Below are 19,233 nucleotides of genomic sequence, written 5' to 3'. Positions count from 1 at the left end.
TAAATACAAGCATGGGCTAAAATATCAGATACAAAATGGTGACTGTTTCTTCTTCCCCTGTTTGCTATCCCTCCTATCCAACTGGCTTGTGGCAGGCCTGCTTTTAATGAGCCTGTATAATAGGGGTCTGGAGCTAATCAACTCTTCTGCTGGCAGCTTATCCAGCAGCTGAAAGGGAACATCTGACCAGGATTTAGCACTTATGCCTTCTGTAATGCTCAGGAGGAGGATGCTTCTCTCTACATCCAGCTTGTGAACTATAGAAAGTCAACATACAGGTGGTTTCCTTTCCAAATGGCCCCAGCATAAGAAAACCTCTGAGCTAATATCCTAAATGAATGCATATGCTTCTGCCTCTGGTATACATAGAAGATTTTGGCCTTATTTATCCTGATCCTGTGCTACAGTGAGTCTGAGCATGGACAGAGCTCAGTCCAGTACATGGATATCAGGAAAAATTTCTTCTCAGAAAAAACAGTGATGCACGGGCTGTCCAATGAGGTAATGGAGTCACCATCCCTGGAGGTGTCTGAGAACTATGGAGATGTGGCACTGAGGGATGTGGTGAGTGGGATGGGCTGGGGTTGGACTTGGTGACCTTAATGGTCTTCTCCAGCCTTAATGATTCTATGGGGCTGGATCTCTCCTTGAGGCAATACAGATTCCCCCTTCAGCGTTGTGCTCTTCATGCTGCATTCACTGTGAGCACTTGGCAGGTTGAACTATTCTTTTTTTTTTAATTATTTTTATTATTTTTAGGAGCTTTTTTAGGCAGGTTTTTATTATTCTCTAGGAGCTTTCCTGCCTGCCATGGAGACATAACCCCTGTGCAGAGGGATGTGGTTGTAGAGGCATCCAGGTTTCCAGCAGTGGTGTTAAGGCTATTACAGCCCTTGTTCTTTGTCCCACACCCCCTGGGTCCAGCTCTGTCACTGCCTGAGTTATGGATTTAGAATCATTGAGTTGCCTAAGTTGGAAAAGACCTCCAAGATCATCCAATCCAACCATCTGCCAATATTTCCAATATTTCCCCACTAAACCATGTCCCTTAGTACCACATCTAAATGTTTCTTGAACACCTCCAGTGTCAGCGACTCCCCAGGCAGCCCATTCCAGTATCTGACCACTCTTTTGATGAAGAAATGTTTCCTAAGAGCCAACCTACAGCTCCTCAGGTACGACTTGAGGCCATTCCCTCTAGTCCTATTGCTAGTTATATGGGAGAAGAAACAGACCCCGCCTCATCACAACCTCCTTTCAGGTAGTTGTAGAGAGATATAGGATCTCCCCTGAGTCTCCTCTAGGACTTCATCATCTGTCTTAACAAAAAGCCTGGATGCACTTTCCTTAGTTCTCAAAATGTGAATCCACAATGAGTTCAGCCTTCACAGCACTTTAGGAAAATGCAATCTTTTTGTTAATTTTCCTCTCCTCAAAAATCAATCTGATAGGGATCTTTGGTATTATTTTCATTTAGATCTAAGCCATTAAGATGCCCGTATGAGTTACTGATGGTTAATTTTAATGATGTGCTTTGAGAGCTGCAACCCCAAGCTCCGTAAACCCCTCCTATATGTCCCATATAAATTGGAGCTTGATTTATGGGTGGGAGGCTAAGCCAGCAAAACTGCCCTGGTGGGAAGGTGTAGTTCACAGAAATAAAACTGAAATTAAATTATCTCAAATAAAATTGCAATACAGATGCCTTCAGCAAGATGATAATGTACACATTTCATTAAATATTAAAGTTTAATTTCTTTTTTGTGCGTGCATATTTTAGTAATGGTTTTCAAAGTATTTTTAACTCTCTGTGTTCCAGACAGTGCTTTCTTTTGCCTAGATGGTTACTAGGGCACGAGTTTCCCATCCTGCTTTGGGTTTAAAAGCCCAGACTAGGGCTTATTGTTTGAAGCTGGATGACAGGTGCTGTCACCATGATTAATGGTTCCTGGTCCTGTGTTAGCATGGCCAGTGACTCCTCTGAAGGAGGAGGGTTTGGTGGTAAGAAACAAAAGAAAATGAAAGAAATGAGCACTGCAGAATGCTGTCCCTGAAATCTGCCTGAATTCCTCCGGAGCTGATGGAAGGGATTCTTTCTGGCTCCTGTAGATGTAAGAAGGGAGCATCACAGAAGGTGCTAGTTTTTTCCTAACCTGCAAAAGAGGTTCAGCTCCCTGCTGGTCACTGCTTGGACTGGCAGGATCCCTCATCTCTTTGTGTTGTTATCTATGTATGGGTACTGTATGTAAATTTGTTAAAAGGCTGTTTTCGTTCTGAGTGGAAATAAGATGCCTTTTCAGACATCCACAGGGCATCTATGTGCCAAATCTCTCATTATCACACTATCATACATATTCCATATCAACATATAGGTACATCATGTTCCTTACTCAATTAGTGAGGTATTCATGCAGTCTGCAGTCACAAAATGAAACAAGTCCGCAAAGGAAGTGTTGTTTTGCTGTTGTTTTTTGAGCATACCTTTGAAATTCGGCCTGATCCTGGCATCGTATCCTGAAGTCCGCCCCATCAACTTATCCAAGAAATCAGAAGGAGACATGGGCTTGGGAGCAGATCGTGCTGCTGCTTCAGCTTCTTTGGAAGCTGCCAGGCTGTGTGAGTAGAAAGAAAGAAAGGAGATTTTAATGCATATCCCATACTGGGGGGTTTTTGGGGTCCAGAAACAGAGCAGTCGGTATCCTACTCCCACAGTGAGGCAGGATGGGTACCCACATGGATTCCTAACGAGGCTGGTCTCTGCTAATTTGTTTGCCCAGCCCAAACATCTCTGAATATAGAATCCCAGCTGCCACTGAAGTAGGAGAGAGATGAGTGGAGAAAATCCTTTTGTGAGTTTAGGTACAGCTCCTTGGCATGCCACTAAATTACAAATGTGAACTTTGGCACTGAGCTCCACAGGAAAAATACACTCTGAGATTAGCCTTAGGCGGCAATTACTGCTTAATTACACTGCAAATAGCAAGGAGCATATTTGTTACCCAGTCTAATTTTCTAAAGGCAAGTAGGATTGGAGCAATCTGGAATTTGAAGCATAATGAATGTTGTATGATTTCATATCTCCTGCAGAGCATTTGGGACTGTAGGGGATAGGTGTGTTTGCCTCCTGCTTCCTGGTCAAGTCAGCATCTGCTGTTGGATACAGAAATACATTCTAAGGACCAGGAGTTGTATGGAATCTGATTCTAAAATTGTGCTTATTTTGGGCTGAGAATGGAAGGGAATGAAATCTTTGGGGAAGTTATATGGTTCTAGAGCAGAAAGACAGAAGCTAGAAACTCATATCTTAAAGGTGAAAATCTTCCCCTCTAGAAGCCTGATGAAGGCTGCCTGTGTGTTTTCAGACTAAATGGGAGTGTGCAGGACACACAAGGTGGTGATTTTGGCTGAGGAAATCTCCTGTGCAGGAACAAGTGGCCCCTGATTTGAGATGTCTGTCCTCAGTCTTGCTGGAAGGTTTGACTTCCAAGACAGGAATAGACACCATTTGGTTCCTGCCCTGTGGATATATGGCATCTATGCAAACACAGATCTCTTCCCAGGCTGAAGCTGTGGTGTGAAATTGTCTAGATTGTCAGACAAACAAATAAAACTCCAACTAAGCAAACAACAACAAAAACAACAAGTGACTCGCCAGCTGCTTAAGACAAGATTTGTGTCTGCTTGTGGGTTCAGATGCCTACTGCTGGCTGAAGCCTACAGGAGGTATTGCAATGCACATATGTAATAAGTCAGAGATGCTCTGTAGGAAGTGCAGTTCACTGTTTCATACTTTTCAGTTCCCACTTTTTAAGTAGAAGAGCTGTTTGGGAACTGCTGTGGCTGAGCAGCTGAGAGGCCTAAGCATGTTTACAACAGGCACAGGTAGTAAGCTGCATCATCTTATAGTCCTCTTGCAGCATGAGAGCATCACTTTGGGAGGTTTTGTGTTTTCTGAGGTGAAAACACTGAGGAGACTGCAGAAGTCAGGCCCACTGCCTCTTGGTAGTGTAGTGCTAAGTACTGACATGAGATCCACCAGAGGAATTTGGAGATTGTTTCTGTGTGTGGCATTAATGTGACTCAGCTCTCAGACCTGTTGGTACAAAGCCAATGAGCTGAGGCTCAGGACACAAATATTATCTACATGAACCTCCACAAGAGCATTTTGAACCAGCAAGTGCTAAATGGGCTGTCAGTAGTAACATGTGTTGCACTGACTCTCTTTTCCAGTATTAGCAGATGATGACTTGCCAACCCACAAATGCAGGCTGACTTCTTGCAAGCTGCGACTGTTAGGGTTCTCTGACCCTTTTCACTCTTCTGGTTACAAGGGGAGATAAATTCCGGACAGTTTCCAGTGAGGGTCTAAAGCTAGGATATCATTTACCCTTGTGTCTTCACAGTTTATTCTCAGACTGAACCTTATCTGAACTTAGCTGTTGCACACTTGTGCTGGGAGTTGGTGCAACAAAGTGAGGATCTAGATTTTACTATAGCCACGTGACATTTCTTATCCCCATCTCTGCTCTAAGGGCTGAAGCAAAGCCCAAGTAGTGCGTTCCAGGGATAAATGGGGTTGTGGAGTGGGGGATTGTTTTACTTATTTTTATTTTTTTGAAGAAAGAAAACAATCTGGTGCAATTGATTTGCAAACATATAAGAAGAAAGCTGGGAGTGGGAGGTGGATCAATACTGGGCTTGAATGCTGCATTCCAATAGAGTGCCTGCATGGCAGTGAGTCCAGAGAAAAGATTTCAATTAAGCAGCAAATGACTTGGTAACCAGAAAGTCCTGCCACTTTCTGCAGCAAGATGCCAGATAGTGCAATACACTGATTTCTTCTCATTAACTCTAGGCTGGAGGAATGATGGAAGTGGAAAAAAATGGGGGTGGGGAGCAGAAAGAGACAATAACCTTTAAGTGCAAAAAAATAATTAAAACCTGCAGTTCTCCTGGCATTTGTTTAAAAAACAAATGAGGTGGAAGAGCACAGAAAGGGGCATTCAGCTCTTCTGTAAAATCAGTGTGAGAGCTCATGCTGAATGTGTTGACACTGCTTCAAATGAACAAGTCTGCTGGTACTTCTTGGGTGCCGTTTTCTGATTCTTTCTGCAAGCAGAATTAATTTCACAGGCTCATTTACTGCATGGAAGTATATGTCTAATAAATTTGATGCCTGGGTGAGGATCACTCTCTCATAGCCGCAATGCTTTTTGCAGCTTTGTGCCCATCCTCAAGAGCAGTTCCTGTGAGCACCAGTAGGGATGTGCTGGAACTGCCAGGAATGGTTTCATGTCTCCTGGTGTTTGTTTTAGGAGCTCTGTTGGCTTGTGTGTTGTACTGCAGTGACCTAGGAATGAGAAGTCCGGAGTTTTGTCCTGTTTGTATCTGCTTACTTAATGTTCTCCTAAAACTAGGGATGACAACTTCCCCTCAGTCTTGACAATGAAGGACGAGGAACTAACAAAACATTTCCAGCGGCAGATAGATGCTACGTTCTAGTCACCCATAATGATATAAAGCAGAGGCTGGCCCAGCCCACCATCATTTGTAGAGATGAGATGTATGTAATGTAGCCCTGGAATTTTCACTCTGGGTGTAACAGTTGGGATTTACAGCTTTACTGTAACAGAGCAGCTTAGACTGCACCCAAAAAGCCTTCAGTTCCTGTTCTCCTCCAGATTTGTCCTGGCCAGGTTCTCCCCTGGGAGCTTTCTGGGGTTTTCTCTGTCTGTTAGTCCATGCAGAAGCTTCATTGGAAGTCCCCCAGGACTGGTCATCTCCTGGCCTGACTGAGATGAGGAGATGGAAATCTCAGTGATTAGGAAATTACTGATGATGAAAGAGAACTGGAACTTTAGGGTAGAGGTTCTTGTGTTCAGAGAGAAAAAAAATTACTCTCTGCATAAACAGAAAGAGGCAAAATGAAGCAAAAACACAGAGGGAGAAGCTTGCATCAGTGCGGAATGTTGCCTGAGCTGAGTGTCTTGGTGCATTTTATCAGCAGCCAAACAGCAGATAATCTTATTTACAGTGGTGCAATCCCTAGTGGATCTGGCTGAGAAAGTGCCATCACGCAATCACCACAGTCACAACAACAGAGAGGATTGCATCACAGGGACAATGTTAGTGGTATTAGTGCTGGTGTGTGAGCAGACCCCAGGAGCTCTGCCCAACAGCAGGCACAGGAGGGTGGAATCTGGGGTGATCGTACCACTGAGCTGCTCAGGGCATTGAAGGATTGCATTCCTTAAAATGGAGCAGTCAAGCTCTGCAGGAAACCTGTTCCTGGTTTCTCCCAGCCTACGCAAGTGCTGTTTGCTTTGTCTCTCTGCATTATTGTTTCAGCTAAACAGATGAAATATTCTTATAAACAGATATTTGGCTTAGAAGGTGGGCCTACTGCAGTCTGGCATGTCAGTTTGCTCAGCTCCCAGCTCCCCAGTAGGCTGTTTCCTTCTTTCCTCCCAACATTTGTATGTCCCTCATGAAATATTTTAATCTTTTTCTTTCTTCTTCTTTTTTTTTTTCACTATGCCCATGGCCGCCCATCTAATTAACTCTGACATCACACATTGCCCTGTTCTGGTTGAATGCTGATACTGAGAGCTATCTTTTTTTTTTTTTTTTTTTCTTTTCTGCAAAGAGGAGAGACCAAGGAATTTAATTAGCGCAGGGCCTCTATTCCCCTGTCAAATAATTTAATTGTTAATCTTTAATTCTGAGGGGGGAAAAAAAACCCAAAAGACCGTCTGGCAGCAAAAGCACAAACTATTGCAAAACAAGTGTTTGCAGAGGAAATGTATCACTGAAAACAGTGGAAGGATCAGATACCTGTGAGGGTAAAAGGAGCAATGTCTGTGGCTCATGGGAGCAGCTCTGGGCTTATCGCCCTGGTTGGGCTCTCTCTGCAGGTTGTTGGAAAGGAAGATACCTGATTGTTTACCCTGAACTTCAGCTTGTTTCCCACATCCTCCACTTGCCTCTGGTTTAGGACCTTCAGGATACAATGCAGCTCTCATAGGCATTACTCGTATCTTCAGCTACTGCAGATTTAGGTCTAGGCACTTCTGAAGTAACTCAGTACAGCTAGATTTCAGTCTGGAATATCTCCTTCATAAAACAAGTTTCATGGCACATCTTGTTTCTGTGACTGGAGGAGTTTGGGATGTAGCAGAAGGAAATTGCTGTCTGTGCTCGTTAGCTCTGACACAGCAGCACCCCTGCTGAAGCTGCACGGCTTTGGGTCTCAGCCTTTGCCTTATTCACTTGGACGTGCGTGGAGCTGGCTGTGGTTTGGTCCTGCAGAACTGATACCTCCACAAGCATCTTCCCAGGCTGGAGAACATCCCAGTTTGTCCCTGGGAGGATTGTTTGATTTGATTGTGAGCACTGGGATAGAGATATCTGTTTTTCCTTTCTCCTCTCCCAAGGATGAGGGGGGTTATTCATGATGAGGATGAGACAATGCCTATCCTGGGCATCAAAGAAGAAAAAGAGTAGAACAGACAGGCTGCACCAGCGACAGCTACACTGTGCATTGTGATAATAAAGCACAGCACCTGTCTGCTGGCATGCCGTGTGCTTTTGCTGGTGTCTTTTTTTTCCCTTCTTTTTAGTTTTTTTGGCCACTTTACATGCAAACAGTGTCACCCCTCTGTAAGCCAAAGTAGCTGAGTTGGGCCAGCTAAGCTCCTGGTGGAAACTGTTCTCTTGGGATTTGAATTCCAAGTAATTTCCTCCTAAAGTGTTTAAGTTGATGCTGTCTGCTGAATCTGAGCGATACCAGCACTGCAGCTGAAGAAGCTGGGGTTGAGGTGGAGGAGCAGCAGCCCCTCACTACTCTGAGCAACGAGGTGGAGGGGCAGAAGGACGTTGATGACGCAGTTTGGACGCGTTTAGTCTTGGAAAGAAAACTCAGGTAGTCCTGATGACACCTGGAAGCAGTGGGTGCTCAGATCAAGTGCTGCAGAGGGGCCAACAACTTCCGCCTGCGTCACGGAGCAGGAACTCAGAGGTTTTATTGACTCCGGCAGGCGCTGCGGAGAGGCAGAGCCGCAAGGAGAACGCCAGGCTGTTGGGCACAGCAATGCAGTGCCTTGTCCATGATTAACTAGCGAGAGCTGCTGTACCCATGGCAACTCTCCCGTGGGAAGGGGCTTTGCGGGAACTCGGTGAGGCCAGGCATCAGCATGGCCACCAGCGCTTTCCATCCTACTCTGCTCCCCTGGGCTTCCTGAGCTGTCTTCCCACCCCTGAGACCTCATCAGCTGGAGCCCAGCACAGCCCAACCTGCGTTCAGCATGCCTCGGGGCTGCTTGTCTTCTCCTCAGCAGCTAGAGGGAGGGGGGAAGGACAGACAGGCAGATAGATGAGATCTTTCCCGGCAAGGGGTGGAAGGGGCAGCCCTAAAACCTGCACCCAGACTGCTATTTCTGACTGCACGTCGATGTGTTATCTTGAGGGAAATGCTGCCAGACACTGGCCTGGGAGTGCTTGCCAGAGACTGCAAGCTGACTTTTTAAAAATAATTAGATTTACTATCAAAATGAATAGCACAATCAATATTGATATACAATTCAATTAAAAAGGATGAATCTCATTTTCTGCATGTTTTTCTCTGTCATGTTGCCTCTGAATTTCTGGTCTGCAGCAGTAGAGGAGGACAGGATGGAAGGAGAGGAGATGAGGAGGGGGGGCAATGAACCCTGGTGCTGGGTTTTGGTGTGATGGGGTGCAGAGCCGAAGGAGCTCTGAGCACTACAGGTGTGCTAATTGCAATCTATGGGGCCACTCTCAGCTGCTGGAGGTTTGAGACCATGCAGTACAGATGTGGGGTGTGCTGCAGGGGTTGGGGGGATGGGGGAGAATTGGGACTTTACTGTGTTTTGGCTTCCTGAGAGGAGGGGGACTGCTATTTGAGAACCTCTGTGCAATAGGAGCATGGGGCAGGACAGAAAGATATTAGTGTGCAGTGAGACCGGTAAGATATGGAATATGAAAAAGAAATGGGCAGTAAGCTATGCAGTGATCTGCTTGGTTATTATTATTATTTATTTAATATTATTTTTCACAGAGGAAAGAGAAAGGCAGAAAAGAGAAAGGAAGCTTGTGAAATATTGCTGTCTCTGTCCTGGGTGGTTGTACTCAGTTGCTGTGAGCTGTTTAGACCAATTCCAGCTCTTGCACCAGAAGTAGCTGCATTGCAGTAGCCGCAGGATACAATCAGTTAAAGTTTTGTGAGTGTTTTGGGATACTGTGGGTTAAAGGTCCCGCACGCTATTTTACCATTTGTCTCTGTAGCTGTAGAGGAGCAGAGGAGCTGGGAGTCGCTTTTTCACAGCCTTCAGCAAATTAACCCTTGATGATCATTCCCAGCCAAGGGAATCTGCGACAACTTTAGTGGAGTCAGGGAATCTTTGTCAGACTGCAGCATTCATATGTCTACGTATTCCACTGCTCCTTTCCTGCAGCCCATGGCTCCTACCCCATATGGCAAAACATCCTGTCTGGAGCTATAAAGCATCCCAATTACACTGATTAACTCTATGGAAAGACACCAGCGCTTGGAACAATTGCTGACACTGCCTGGACAGAGCAATAATAATAAAAAATAATAAATGACTATGCAACCAGCTAGGGGGCAAAAAAATTTGTGCTGTATATAGTTGAGATGGAAAGAGCTCAGTGAGAATGAATGTTTGCATGGTAACAGTGTTCAGTTGCATGCAAGATTCCTGCTCTTCCAAGGACTGCTGTTCTAAGTCTCTTGCACTGTCACAGTTCCTTCTGCGTGTCACAGAACCTCTGCCCCTTCACCTTTGCAGCTCTGCTCTCCCTGCTATCCCATGGCTTCCAGATGTGCCACAGGCAGCTATCAGGGAAGGTTCTTTAAGACTTTGATTACATTCGTTATTACAGATAAAGCTTTCAGTGGCTAGTATTTCAAACTAAGCCTGTTTTCTTCTTTATACTGCTTCATTAAGGTTGGCTTTTTTTTGTTTGTTTGTTTTTGTTTTTTTCTCCTCCGTCAAGGAGAATGTTAAACTCACCCTTTTGAAACCAGAGGCATTCTATCTGGTGACATTCTCAACTACAATCTCCTCCAGAAGAGAATGCATCACTTATAGCATAAGTACTGACTTTCTGGAAATATATAAACCCAAGCCATTGAGACAGAGTTGAAAATATACCTCATAAAGAGTGGAGGATCACTAGTCAGTGCTCAGATTCCAACAATGTGAAATAAATCCAGCAAACACCAGCACTGAGTTTTACATGTGCGTATACTGAAGGGTTTTAAAAAAAGACTTTTAATTGCAGTTTCATAGAAAAACAAAGGAAAAAAGACCCTGTGAAGACAAAAGCATGTGTCTATCCTCATACACACTGAATATTCCCTTTAAAGTCAAGGGGACTAGTCAGATGTATAAAGCTATGCATAAACCACCTTCCTGAATGTGGTAAATAAAGAAGAGAAACGTCTCTAGAAGAAAAGATTTCACATTCTAGGTGGTAATACGCTCTTTGTTGATGCGTTCTTGATTTAATGTTAGGATGGAGAGCTGCAGTGGGAACCTCTATTGACGTCAGAAGGTTTTAGATCACAGACCAGACAAGTGTCAGAGAATTACGAGAAGTCGCGGATGCTCTTCTATCTATAGCTCTGCAGTTGCGCTATCAGCCGCGTTTCCATCAGTTCAAATACTTTGCTACGGCAGCTTGTTAAAAATTAGTTGTAGTTTAAGGATTTATGTGCTTGTTATGAGTGAGTGAGAAAGTTGCAAGCGCCTTTTTCATTTATAATAAATTGGAGGTGGTATGAATAGAAGCCTTTTTAAAAGGATTTAACATCCAGTGCTGAGTTTTGGAGGGTTTTATTTTCTGAAACTTTATTACAGATCCTTCGCTGAAAAAACCTGAGCTAACATGCGACCTACCTACAAAACTGTGGTCCCTGCAGTACAGCTCGGATTCTCTGATGTACATACCTTATATTGTGCAAGGAAAGAGGACTTATTTTGTCTCTTTCTGATAGAACAAATGGTTGTTGTTTTGTCCAAAAGCGTTGTAGGCATAGTGTGGTTTGGTTGGCATATCTTTGGGGATGCATACACAAAGCAAATGCCCTGCCTTATAAGGGCAGCAAGAGATAAAGTTTTCTGCTGTGGCATCTGATTTCTGGTGTAATTTATTAGCTTATTAATGATCTGTAATGAAATGTGACTTCTGGACCAAATGGCTAAGCTCTGTGACCCCAATCCAGGTGGGCTCTTCTTCCTTCCTGACCACTCTCTGACTGGGTTCTTCAGCTCCCTGACCAAAAAACCCCATGGCTCCAGTCCTGGCAATGCTGCAGGGCCCATATTGGTGCAGTAGAGCAAGCCATGTTTGATGGAGTTTGCATTTTGTCAGCAGCTGATTTCTAAACACACAGCCCCGTGTCATGGTTTGATGGACAGGGCTGGAATCTGGAAGACATTTGTGGTTCAAAGCTGTGAGGGGCAACAAAAGGGGTGAGGTGCATGCATTTTGATTTGTACATCAGATCTTGGGAGCTGTGTTGCAGGAAAATGATCTCACTGTGTGTGGGGTATGCCAGGAGCAGTTGCCCAGCTCAGCAGTATTTCTACAGGAGAAAAGCAGTGGGAGTCAACAGGGAGACAAGATTGTAAGGATAACCCATGACAAGTCACTTTGTTGTCCACACTCTTTCTTTGCAATTCTTACAAGATAAGAGAAAGCTGCCTCACCTTAGAATTCAGAGCATCTTACTTTCCTGCTCCCAGCTGCACTAATGTGTGTGTTGCATAGATCTTACTATGATGGCTAGATTTCTACTCATCTTACTTAGGGCTTCTTGGCACCTATAGGGACATTTATCACTAAGAATTGTTTTAAACACTGCTGATAGCAGCTGACCCTTATATGCTTTCAGGTTTATACCTCCTCAGTATGAGAGGGGAGGAGGTGCTTGAGCTCCTTGGGGCTTTACGCAAAGCACCTTTTTACCCATATCATGCAAAATGAAAAAACAAACAAAACTTCCAATGAAATCGAGTAAAGAGGATAACTGATGGATTCTATTGGATTTCCTGCCCTATTTCTGGCTCACTGAATTCACTGCTGAAACAGATGTGTGTGATAGCGGTCCGATCCACCATTGATCTCAGCTGTTACACATTGATTTGTGTGTTTGTTTGCTGCAGCCCTATCTGGGCTGGGGGACAGGATCCGCATTCTGGCTTGCGTGGTTGGAGGGCAGGCGTGTTGGGAGCTGCTGTGGGCGTTCAGCTGAAGGCAGCACATGAGATGATTGATTGCACTGCAAGCCCTGCTGTTCTGTGCATGCGACATTCCTTGTCTTGGCAACCTCTTAGTGGCTTTCCCCCCCTTTTTGCCCACCCTACAATGAGGCACTGATAAAAACAATAGAGTTCCTTGACTGTCTGCTAAGGCATTTGTTTTCTTTTCCTTTTTTTTCCTTCCACTAGTGAGCTGTGAACCACAGTGGAAAGATGGTAAAAGGAGAAATCAAAAGGAAAGCAGGTGCAGAACACTTTTGTTTTCCCCCTCCCTCTCAAAATCATGGGGTTTGTTAAATTAAGATTTCTCCTGTTTTTCTCAGCTAGTACTTAAATCCAACAGAGATGTATTTACAGAATGCCAACTGTGTCTATGTAGCAGCCAGATGTGGTGTAGTCCCCAAATCAGCAGCTTACCATGGTGCATTATATGGATGAAATAATTGTCTGCATAATGGGGTGTGCTCAGCACGCATAAATGATGGGTGCATCTGTCTCCATCTATTTCTGTTCTCTGCAAGATTTTTCTGTGCTTTGGCCCTACTGAGAAGCACAAAAGCTATGTTTCTCTTCCTTCATTTTTTGAGCATTGGCCTCCTGAAGTATTTGTAGAGGTTTAGTAGCAGCTGGGAGGTCTATATCTAATCTGTAGTACCACTGAGATCAAAGCACACGGACCTCCAAGACCAGATCAGCTACAGCAAATTCATAGATTTCCAAGAGGTTACGGGGGCTGTATTATTTTGTATCCTGTAGTCATAGCTAAGAGATACTGATGTAAATTTTTCCCATCCGGGGAAATGCCCTCCGTTATTTGGCTTTGCAAATGCAAAAGTAAATTGTTTGGATAATTTGGGGAAAGGAAGAGGAAAGAGAGGACAGGTAAATTTATTTTTGCTGTCTTGCAGGAAAAGTGACCTGTTGAGTTAGCAATATTTAAGGTTGAGCACAATGGAGAAGTTGCTCTTTTTTGCAAGCAGGTCTAGAAGGCAGCAGCCAGACAGCATGATGATGAAGTCTCACTGCTCATGGCTGCTAATGATCTTTCCTGTGCTTCACATCAGAGCACATCTCACTGCTTTCTCTGTGCTTCATTTATCCCAGGACCACTGATGTTAGCAGCTTTCCCTCTCCCTCCAAAATGAGGTTCTCAAAAACATTTGAATTTTGTTTTTTGTAGGGCTGGTGAATCAAAACATGCTGGGGAGGATACGCAGAAACGATCATTCTTTTTGTTAGGGTGTCTTATATCAGAACAGAATTAACCATTTTTTTCTAAAGGTAGTGCAGAGTGTGCAAGTGTAACCATACTCTTCATAAGAATGGAAATCATTCTGCCTTTGCTGATGGGCACAAAGGTCAATAGAAAGTATGCAAGACAATAGCCAACCAAAAGGGTAATTTACTGGAAATAGAGATGCCCTGATATAATGTGCCACAACAACAAGAGATGGTACAGACAAATAAAGTAAGCTGGTAGTTCCTTTTGATTTCTATCTATCTTAATGCTAGTCACTCCGGCATTCTCAGAGAAATTTTAGAGTTAAAAGAAAATGAGCAAGTGAATCTCTGTAAATGGACTTTGGTCATTTGACATACTTAGATGTTGTGATTTTAAAGCATGATTTATTTCTTAAAACCTTTGTCTTTCATCAGGAACTAAATAGCAGTTATATTCATTAGGTGGTCTGACATCATGTTCTTAATACTGAAATTTGGAGAGCCCTTTTAACCTGTATTGTTAGAATAAAAAGAAAACAGACTTCTTTGCTGGTTTTCTATAACAGATGATTGTTGGTCAGTGTTGGGATAATAAAGTAATTTAACTCTGGACACTGATTAAAATCCTAATTCAGATGCTGGAATCCTTTTCTGCCCAGGTTGTCTTCTAAGGGTCTGTTGGCTAATGAAATTCATCTCACTAACGTGCTGAGATAAGCGTGCTGCTGCTTACAAGCACTTTCCTTTCTGCCTTGAGTCACTTGGTAGGTAGCAGGATGAAGGTGTTAGCCTTTAGTCTCTGCTAGCAAATCTGAGACACTTGAAACAGAGTCAAAGGTCCTTTACTGACTTGCTCTATACAAGCAAGGTGTCTCCAACATCTCTTTCATGAGAGGAGTAAGAGGAAGGCCAAAATCACATGCCCAAAGCCTTGTTCTTAAAGGAATTCTTTGTAGAAAGTTCATATGATGGAATGCCCCAATGCATACTATTTTCTTTACATATAGTTCTCTTTCAGGAAGCAGCTCCCATGATGTATCTGAAGAGTAAATATATGTTCTGCTAATGAGGCTCTCTGCAGAGTAGTGCAATGTAGTGCAAGGAGTAGGAGTGGACACTAGTCCACATAATCTAAACTCTGCACAGCGCCAGTGCCCCAGAGTTCTAGGATATTTTGTTAATGCATGCGAGACAGCAGCTTTTTTGGTGATGTGTTTGTTAATCGCCTTGCTTATCTACTATTCTCCTGTTCATTGCATCCATTGTAAAAGCAGAAAGTTTCTGTTCTCACGTGGAGCCTTTCTTTTGCGCTGAGAGTAGGTCTTGGGTTCTTTAAGCCAGCTGTTTAGATGGAAAAGTTAAGATCAGGCTGCAAGTTAGAAAGTATTTTACATATTTTAATTTGTCTTGCCTAAATTGTGAGTGAATTGTTATGGATGGATGGAAGTGTGCATAAAATCCTTGTAGAAGACAGAGTCCCAAATATTTTGCACCTACTGTGAGATGACAACAAGTTTATCTTCTTTTGTTGAATGATTCAAAAGGTCTTCTAGGTAGAATTGTCTACCTAATCGTGCTTTCCAACCTTAAATAGGTAACTGTTTAAGCAGGGTCTCTAATGGAACTATCACAAGTTGCAGATTAAAGAAGCTAAAGAATATCCTTAGAGCTGCCTAGTCTAAGGCTCTGCTAAATCACTTTTATTTCATGGAGGAGCTAACAGCCTCAGAGCAGAGGCACAACAGGTCAAAAGCACAACTTCTAGGAGATTTTAGTGTGAGTAAACCACTCTTTATCTACTGACAATGTTTGTTACATTGCTTAGCTTGTAGTTCTGTCAGTCTTTGGTTAATGTTTCATTCACAGGTATCTCTGCGATGCTATCTAGCACTGGAGAGGTATAGCAGAAGGTTTGGAAAAGCATACATATTGCCCTTTTCTTTTCCCTGCCTTCCATTTTGTTGCATTTTCAAGGAGCTGAAATCAGGAGATCTCAAATTACCTATTTTACTTGAAAGTCTATTTTGTGGAAAGCAAATTTTTTTTTCCTTCTGAAGTTAAGAATAGCATCACAATAGTATCTTCTTATTAAAAAAGCTGAAATTGAAGAGCTCTGTTACTGACCAGAGGGAATAGGAAAAGGCTAGTAGTGGAATCCAATAGTGTCTGAGCCTGTGTACCACTCAGAGCAGTTGGCTTGAATCACTCCTGCTAGCTGATAAGTCCCTGTTCAGAAGGACCTAACTCATTTTGGTTAGATGAAGGTCATGCTTCTGGTTCCTGACATGCAGAAGAGTGATTAAGATGAGAATGAGGCACAAACCACTTCAGAGCCTTGCAGAACAGTGTCCACTTGGGTAAAATGCAAACCTTAGGCTCTCTCTTATCTCCTAATCCTCAGGCATCTGCAGCAGTGTTTCAGGATCACTACAGCCATTAAAAGGCTGTCATAGAGCAAAAAGGCCAGGCAATATCATCATGGGGCATGGGCAGTGTTTTGCTCTATGTGAAGGAATTCCCAACTGAACTGGAGTACAAAGATGTAGTGTGCGTATTTAGATTTTGGGAGACTCTCCAGAGATAGGAGTGCATACGGAAGAACCTGTGTAAATATTGTCCAATCCATTATTATTTTCAAGAAATAGTATTTTGTCTTCCAGAGATGTGTAAGGAAGAATTGATAAAGCAGTCTGACTGTCAGAAGACCTGTTTCTCCTCCCACTCCAATCCAGCTTCCATCCCTATTTGTCTACCCAGATTCTCGGTAAATGTCTTAGTCATAGCTAAGTTGCTGCAGCCTGGGAAGAAAGGTAGCAAAAGAGGAAACGTTCTCCATAAAGAAAGGCATATTGGAATGAACTGCTGATGGCAAATTCCTTCTAAAACATCCTGCCTATAGCAGAAACAAATATTACATTGGCAATACCATAATGTTTGTGTTCACACACCAGCTGTTACTCTTTCCCACAGGGTCTTGTTTTTAAAAGGCTGGCAAAGGACACTTTTGTTAAGCTACAGATCTAGTCTTGCTTCTTGTATTAGCTCTATTGCATTTTCCTTTGGGACTTTGGATTTTTCTTTCATTTTTTTGTAGTGTACCATGGATTTTCTTTCCAGAATATATTCAACAGGCTGGCAATGAAGTAGTACACTCTGACATTTTAAGCAATGTATACTTCTGTTATGGATTATTGGATTATCATTTTGTATGTGTGTTGTTGGTGTTTTTTTTTTTTTTAACATTATGCGCGACTGAGCACTTGAGTAATTGGCATGCTAAGTTTATGAATGACTCTTAATGAATAAACTTTTCTTACTAAAGCTGAAATAGCAAAGTTATTCCCAGACTAGAAAGGCTGGTAGATTTTTGGCCTGCAATAAATGGAAGGGGGGTGGAGAGTGGGAAGAAAAGCATTGTTGAGAGTCGATTTCAAGCAGGAATTGTTGAATCGGTTCTTGTTTGGAAAATGATTGCAGTACTGAGAACAATTTGGTTTCATGACTTCCTGCAATTAAACATTTTCAGATTTTCTTAAATATTTATTTCAAGAATACTTGATTTGATATTGCATACCTTTGATATTCAAAGAGGGCTTCATCTTGCATACCTTTTTTATGCAATGTGTCATAATCAAATATGCACACATATATACATATACTGTACATATATTATTTATAACAGTGTAAACATTTACATTAGAACCTGAATGTACTGTTTTACCAAGATTTTGAACGTCTGAGACTTTAACTGATGAGCTGAGAACCTGTAGGTACTCAGATGTGTAGTGTGATGCATAACAGTGTGCATCATAAAACAGGATTGGCAAGACAAATGTGTACCAATTCATTTGTGCAGGCAGTTCAGGGAGATATGGCTTTGATGTTACAGCCACAGGAAACTCAATCCTGGAAATGCACTCTTTTTTTTTTTCTCTCCCCTTCCTCCCCTTTTTCTCTTCTAGCTTTTCTGGAGACCAATCCTGAGTACTTGTGCTATTTAACCTTGCTTTTCATCTCTGTTTCAATGTTATATGTTAGTCAAGAGTTTCTATTGTGCATAGATACACATCTTTTTGTTTCACCCCGCTGTGTTTTGTAATGCTGCTTATACGCTTGTGACTAAATAACACAGGAAAGAATAGCTCTGAAATACTAAGTATTACACATCACTTTTCAGATATTCCCAATAACAGTAAGTGATATGAGAAGATATAAGTGAATATACTTTCAGTTATTTCCAGAACCTCTTTCTTGGTTTAACAGATAAATTTTGTTAAGACATGCTGATTTTTGTGTGTGGAAACAGTTTGATGTTCTTCAAGAAAGAGAGCATTAGCTAGAAAGCTCTGTTCAGTGTCAGCAGGAATGTTAGTGCTATTTGTAAAATAAGAAGTATTACTTCAGTGATATACATAGAAATAATGTCTGTTTTTGCCCTTTAAACACTGTAAGTGAGACTATGAAAAAAGTCCGAAGTGTAGAAGCAAGAGTCATGTAACTGAAATGAAATCTGAGACTGAATAGTTCAGATCATGAAAGCTTTTTTTTTTTTTTCAGTTGCATGTACCTGGCACTTATCACTTGCTATACAGCTGGCTGCACCATTCATGCAGATGGGAAGAGTTTTTCTCCCTTACAATATTTTCCCTTATCTGGTTAATAAAAGCACTGCAAGGAGAGCTGGAGTGGAAGCAATTCTTGAAGGGTAAAACGGCTCCTTCTGCTGCCTTGCCCCTTAAGTGAGTAATGGAATGCATCTAAAACAAAGTCAAAATACAGCTACTCAGTGATAGATATAATTGCAAAAACAATCCCATTGACCCCTCTTGCTTTTGATTAGATTCCACAAGTGAAAGTAGCCAAAAACAACATGAAAGAAAAACAAAGTTGAAGAAGGAAGAGGATTATTTCTTAGCTTTCAGTGGCTGTAGGCAAACTGGGGCAATAGGGTGTGCTCTCCTTGGAAGGAAAGCTCAATATATCTCAAGATAACAGAGCTGAGGAGAGAAAGCATCCCATGGAACTCATCTGAATCTGCAATCTTAGGATGAGGAGGGGGTGAAGTGGGGATATTTACCCGGGCAAATTCAAGTGCAGCATTCCCATCCACCACTAGTTGTCACTTTGCAACCAGCCGGGGTTGGTGTTTTCAGCACTGCGGTTAGCGAGATTGCAGTGCTAATTAAACAGAGAAACTCTCAAAGCTACAGAAAGTCTCGAACCTGAGGAGGTAGGATAGCTAATCTCGGGGAACAGAGAGGAGGGGAAAAGGCAGCTCGAGAATGGCGTAACGCTTCTGTCTTAAGGCCGAGACCGTGCCGGACTCTGTGCCCCAATCTCCAGATGGGCAAGGAAGTCCAGCCCGGTGTGCACATACTCCTCCCGCAAAGCCGAGCCTTACCTGAAGAAAACGACCGTTTCCCACACGTAGACTCCGAGCGCGTTGACGTTGCACATTTTTCCAGCTCTCACTGTGATGTTTATTTTGTACTCCGCGAGGGGTGGGCCGGTGGGGTTGACCAATAAAGTAGCCCGGCACTTGGGGAGAATTGGTGAGGGAAGCGAGCCACCCTCCCGAGATGGGCTGGGCCGGGGGCAAGGCCGGGGCGGCTCCCTCAGCACCCCGGACAGCAGCAGAGAGGGTGGCCACGCTCAGCACCGCGGACAGCGTTCGGCGGGAGCGCGGCTCAGCACCCTGGACAGCGGC

At 43.1% G+C, this 19,233-nt stretch overlaps 1 protein-coding gene across 1 annotated transcript in view; it reads right to left on the bottom strand.

Moving 5' to 3' along the window:
- The window catches only part of GLRA1 (glycine receptor alpha 1), a 37,206-nt gene extending 17,973 nt beyond the window's left edge, over positions 1 to 19,233 (bottom strand). Inside the window, exons 1-2 of the mRNA XM_019620479.1 lie at positions 18,928 to 19,233; positions 2,482 to 2,612 (exon numbers count right to left, since the gene is read on the bottom strand). Coding sequence (XP_019476024.1) covers positions 2,482 to 2,612; positions 18,928 to 18,983 — 187 coding nt within the window. The 5' untranslated portion in view covers positions 18,984 to 19,233. The remainder of the gene's footprint in view (positions 1 to 2,481; positions 2,613 to 18,927) is intronic.

The sequence above is a fragment of the Meleagris gallopavo genome, chromosome 15, assembly GCF_000146605.3.
Source record: "Meleagris gallopavo isolate NT-WF06-2002-E0010 breed Aviagen turkey brand Nicholas breeding stock chromosome 15, Turkey_5.1, whole genome shotgun sequence".
NCBI classification, from domain to species: domain Eukaryota; kingdom Metazoa; phylum Chordata; class Aves; order Galliformes; family Phasianidae; genus Meleagris; species Meleagris gallopavo.
Note: the sequence above shows the minus strand (reverse complement) of the source record. Positions and strands in the feature narration are given on the sequence as shown.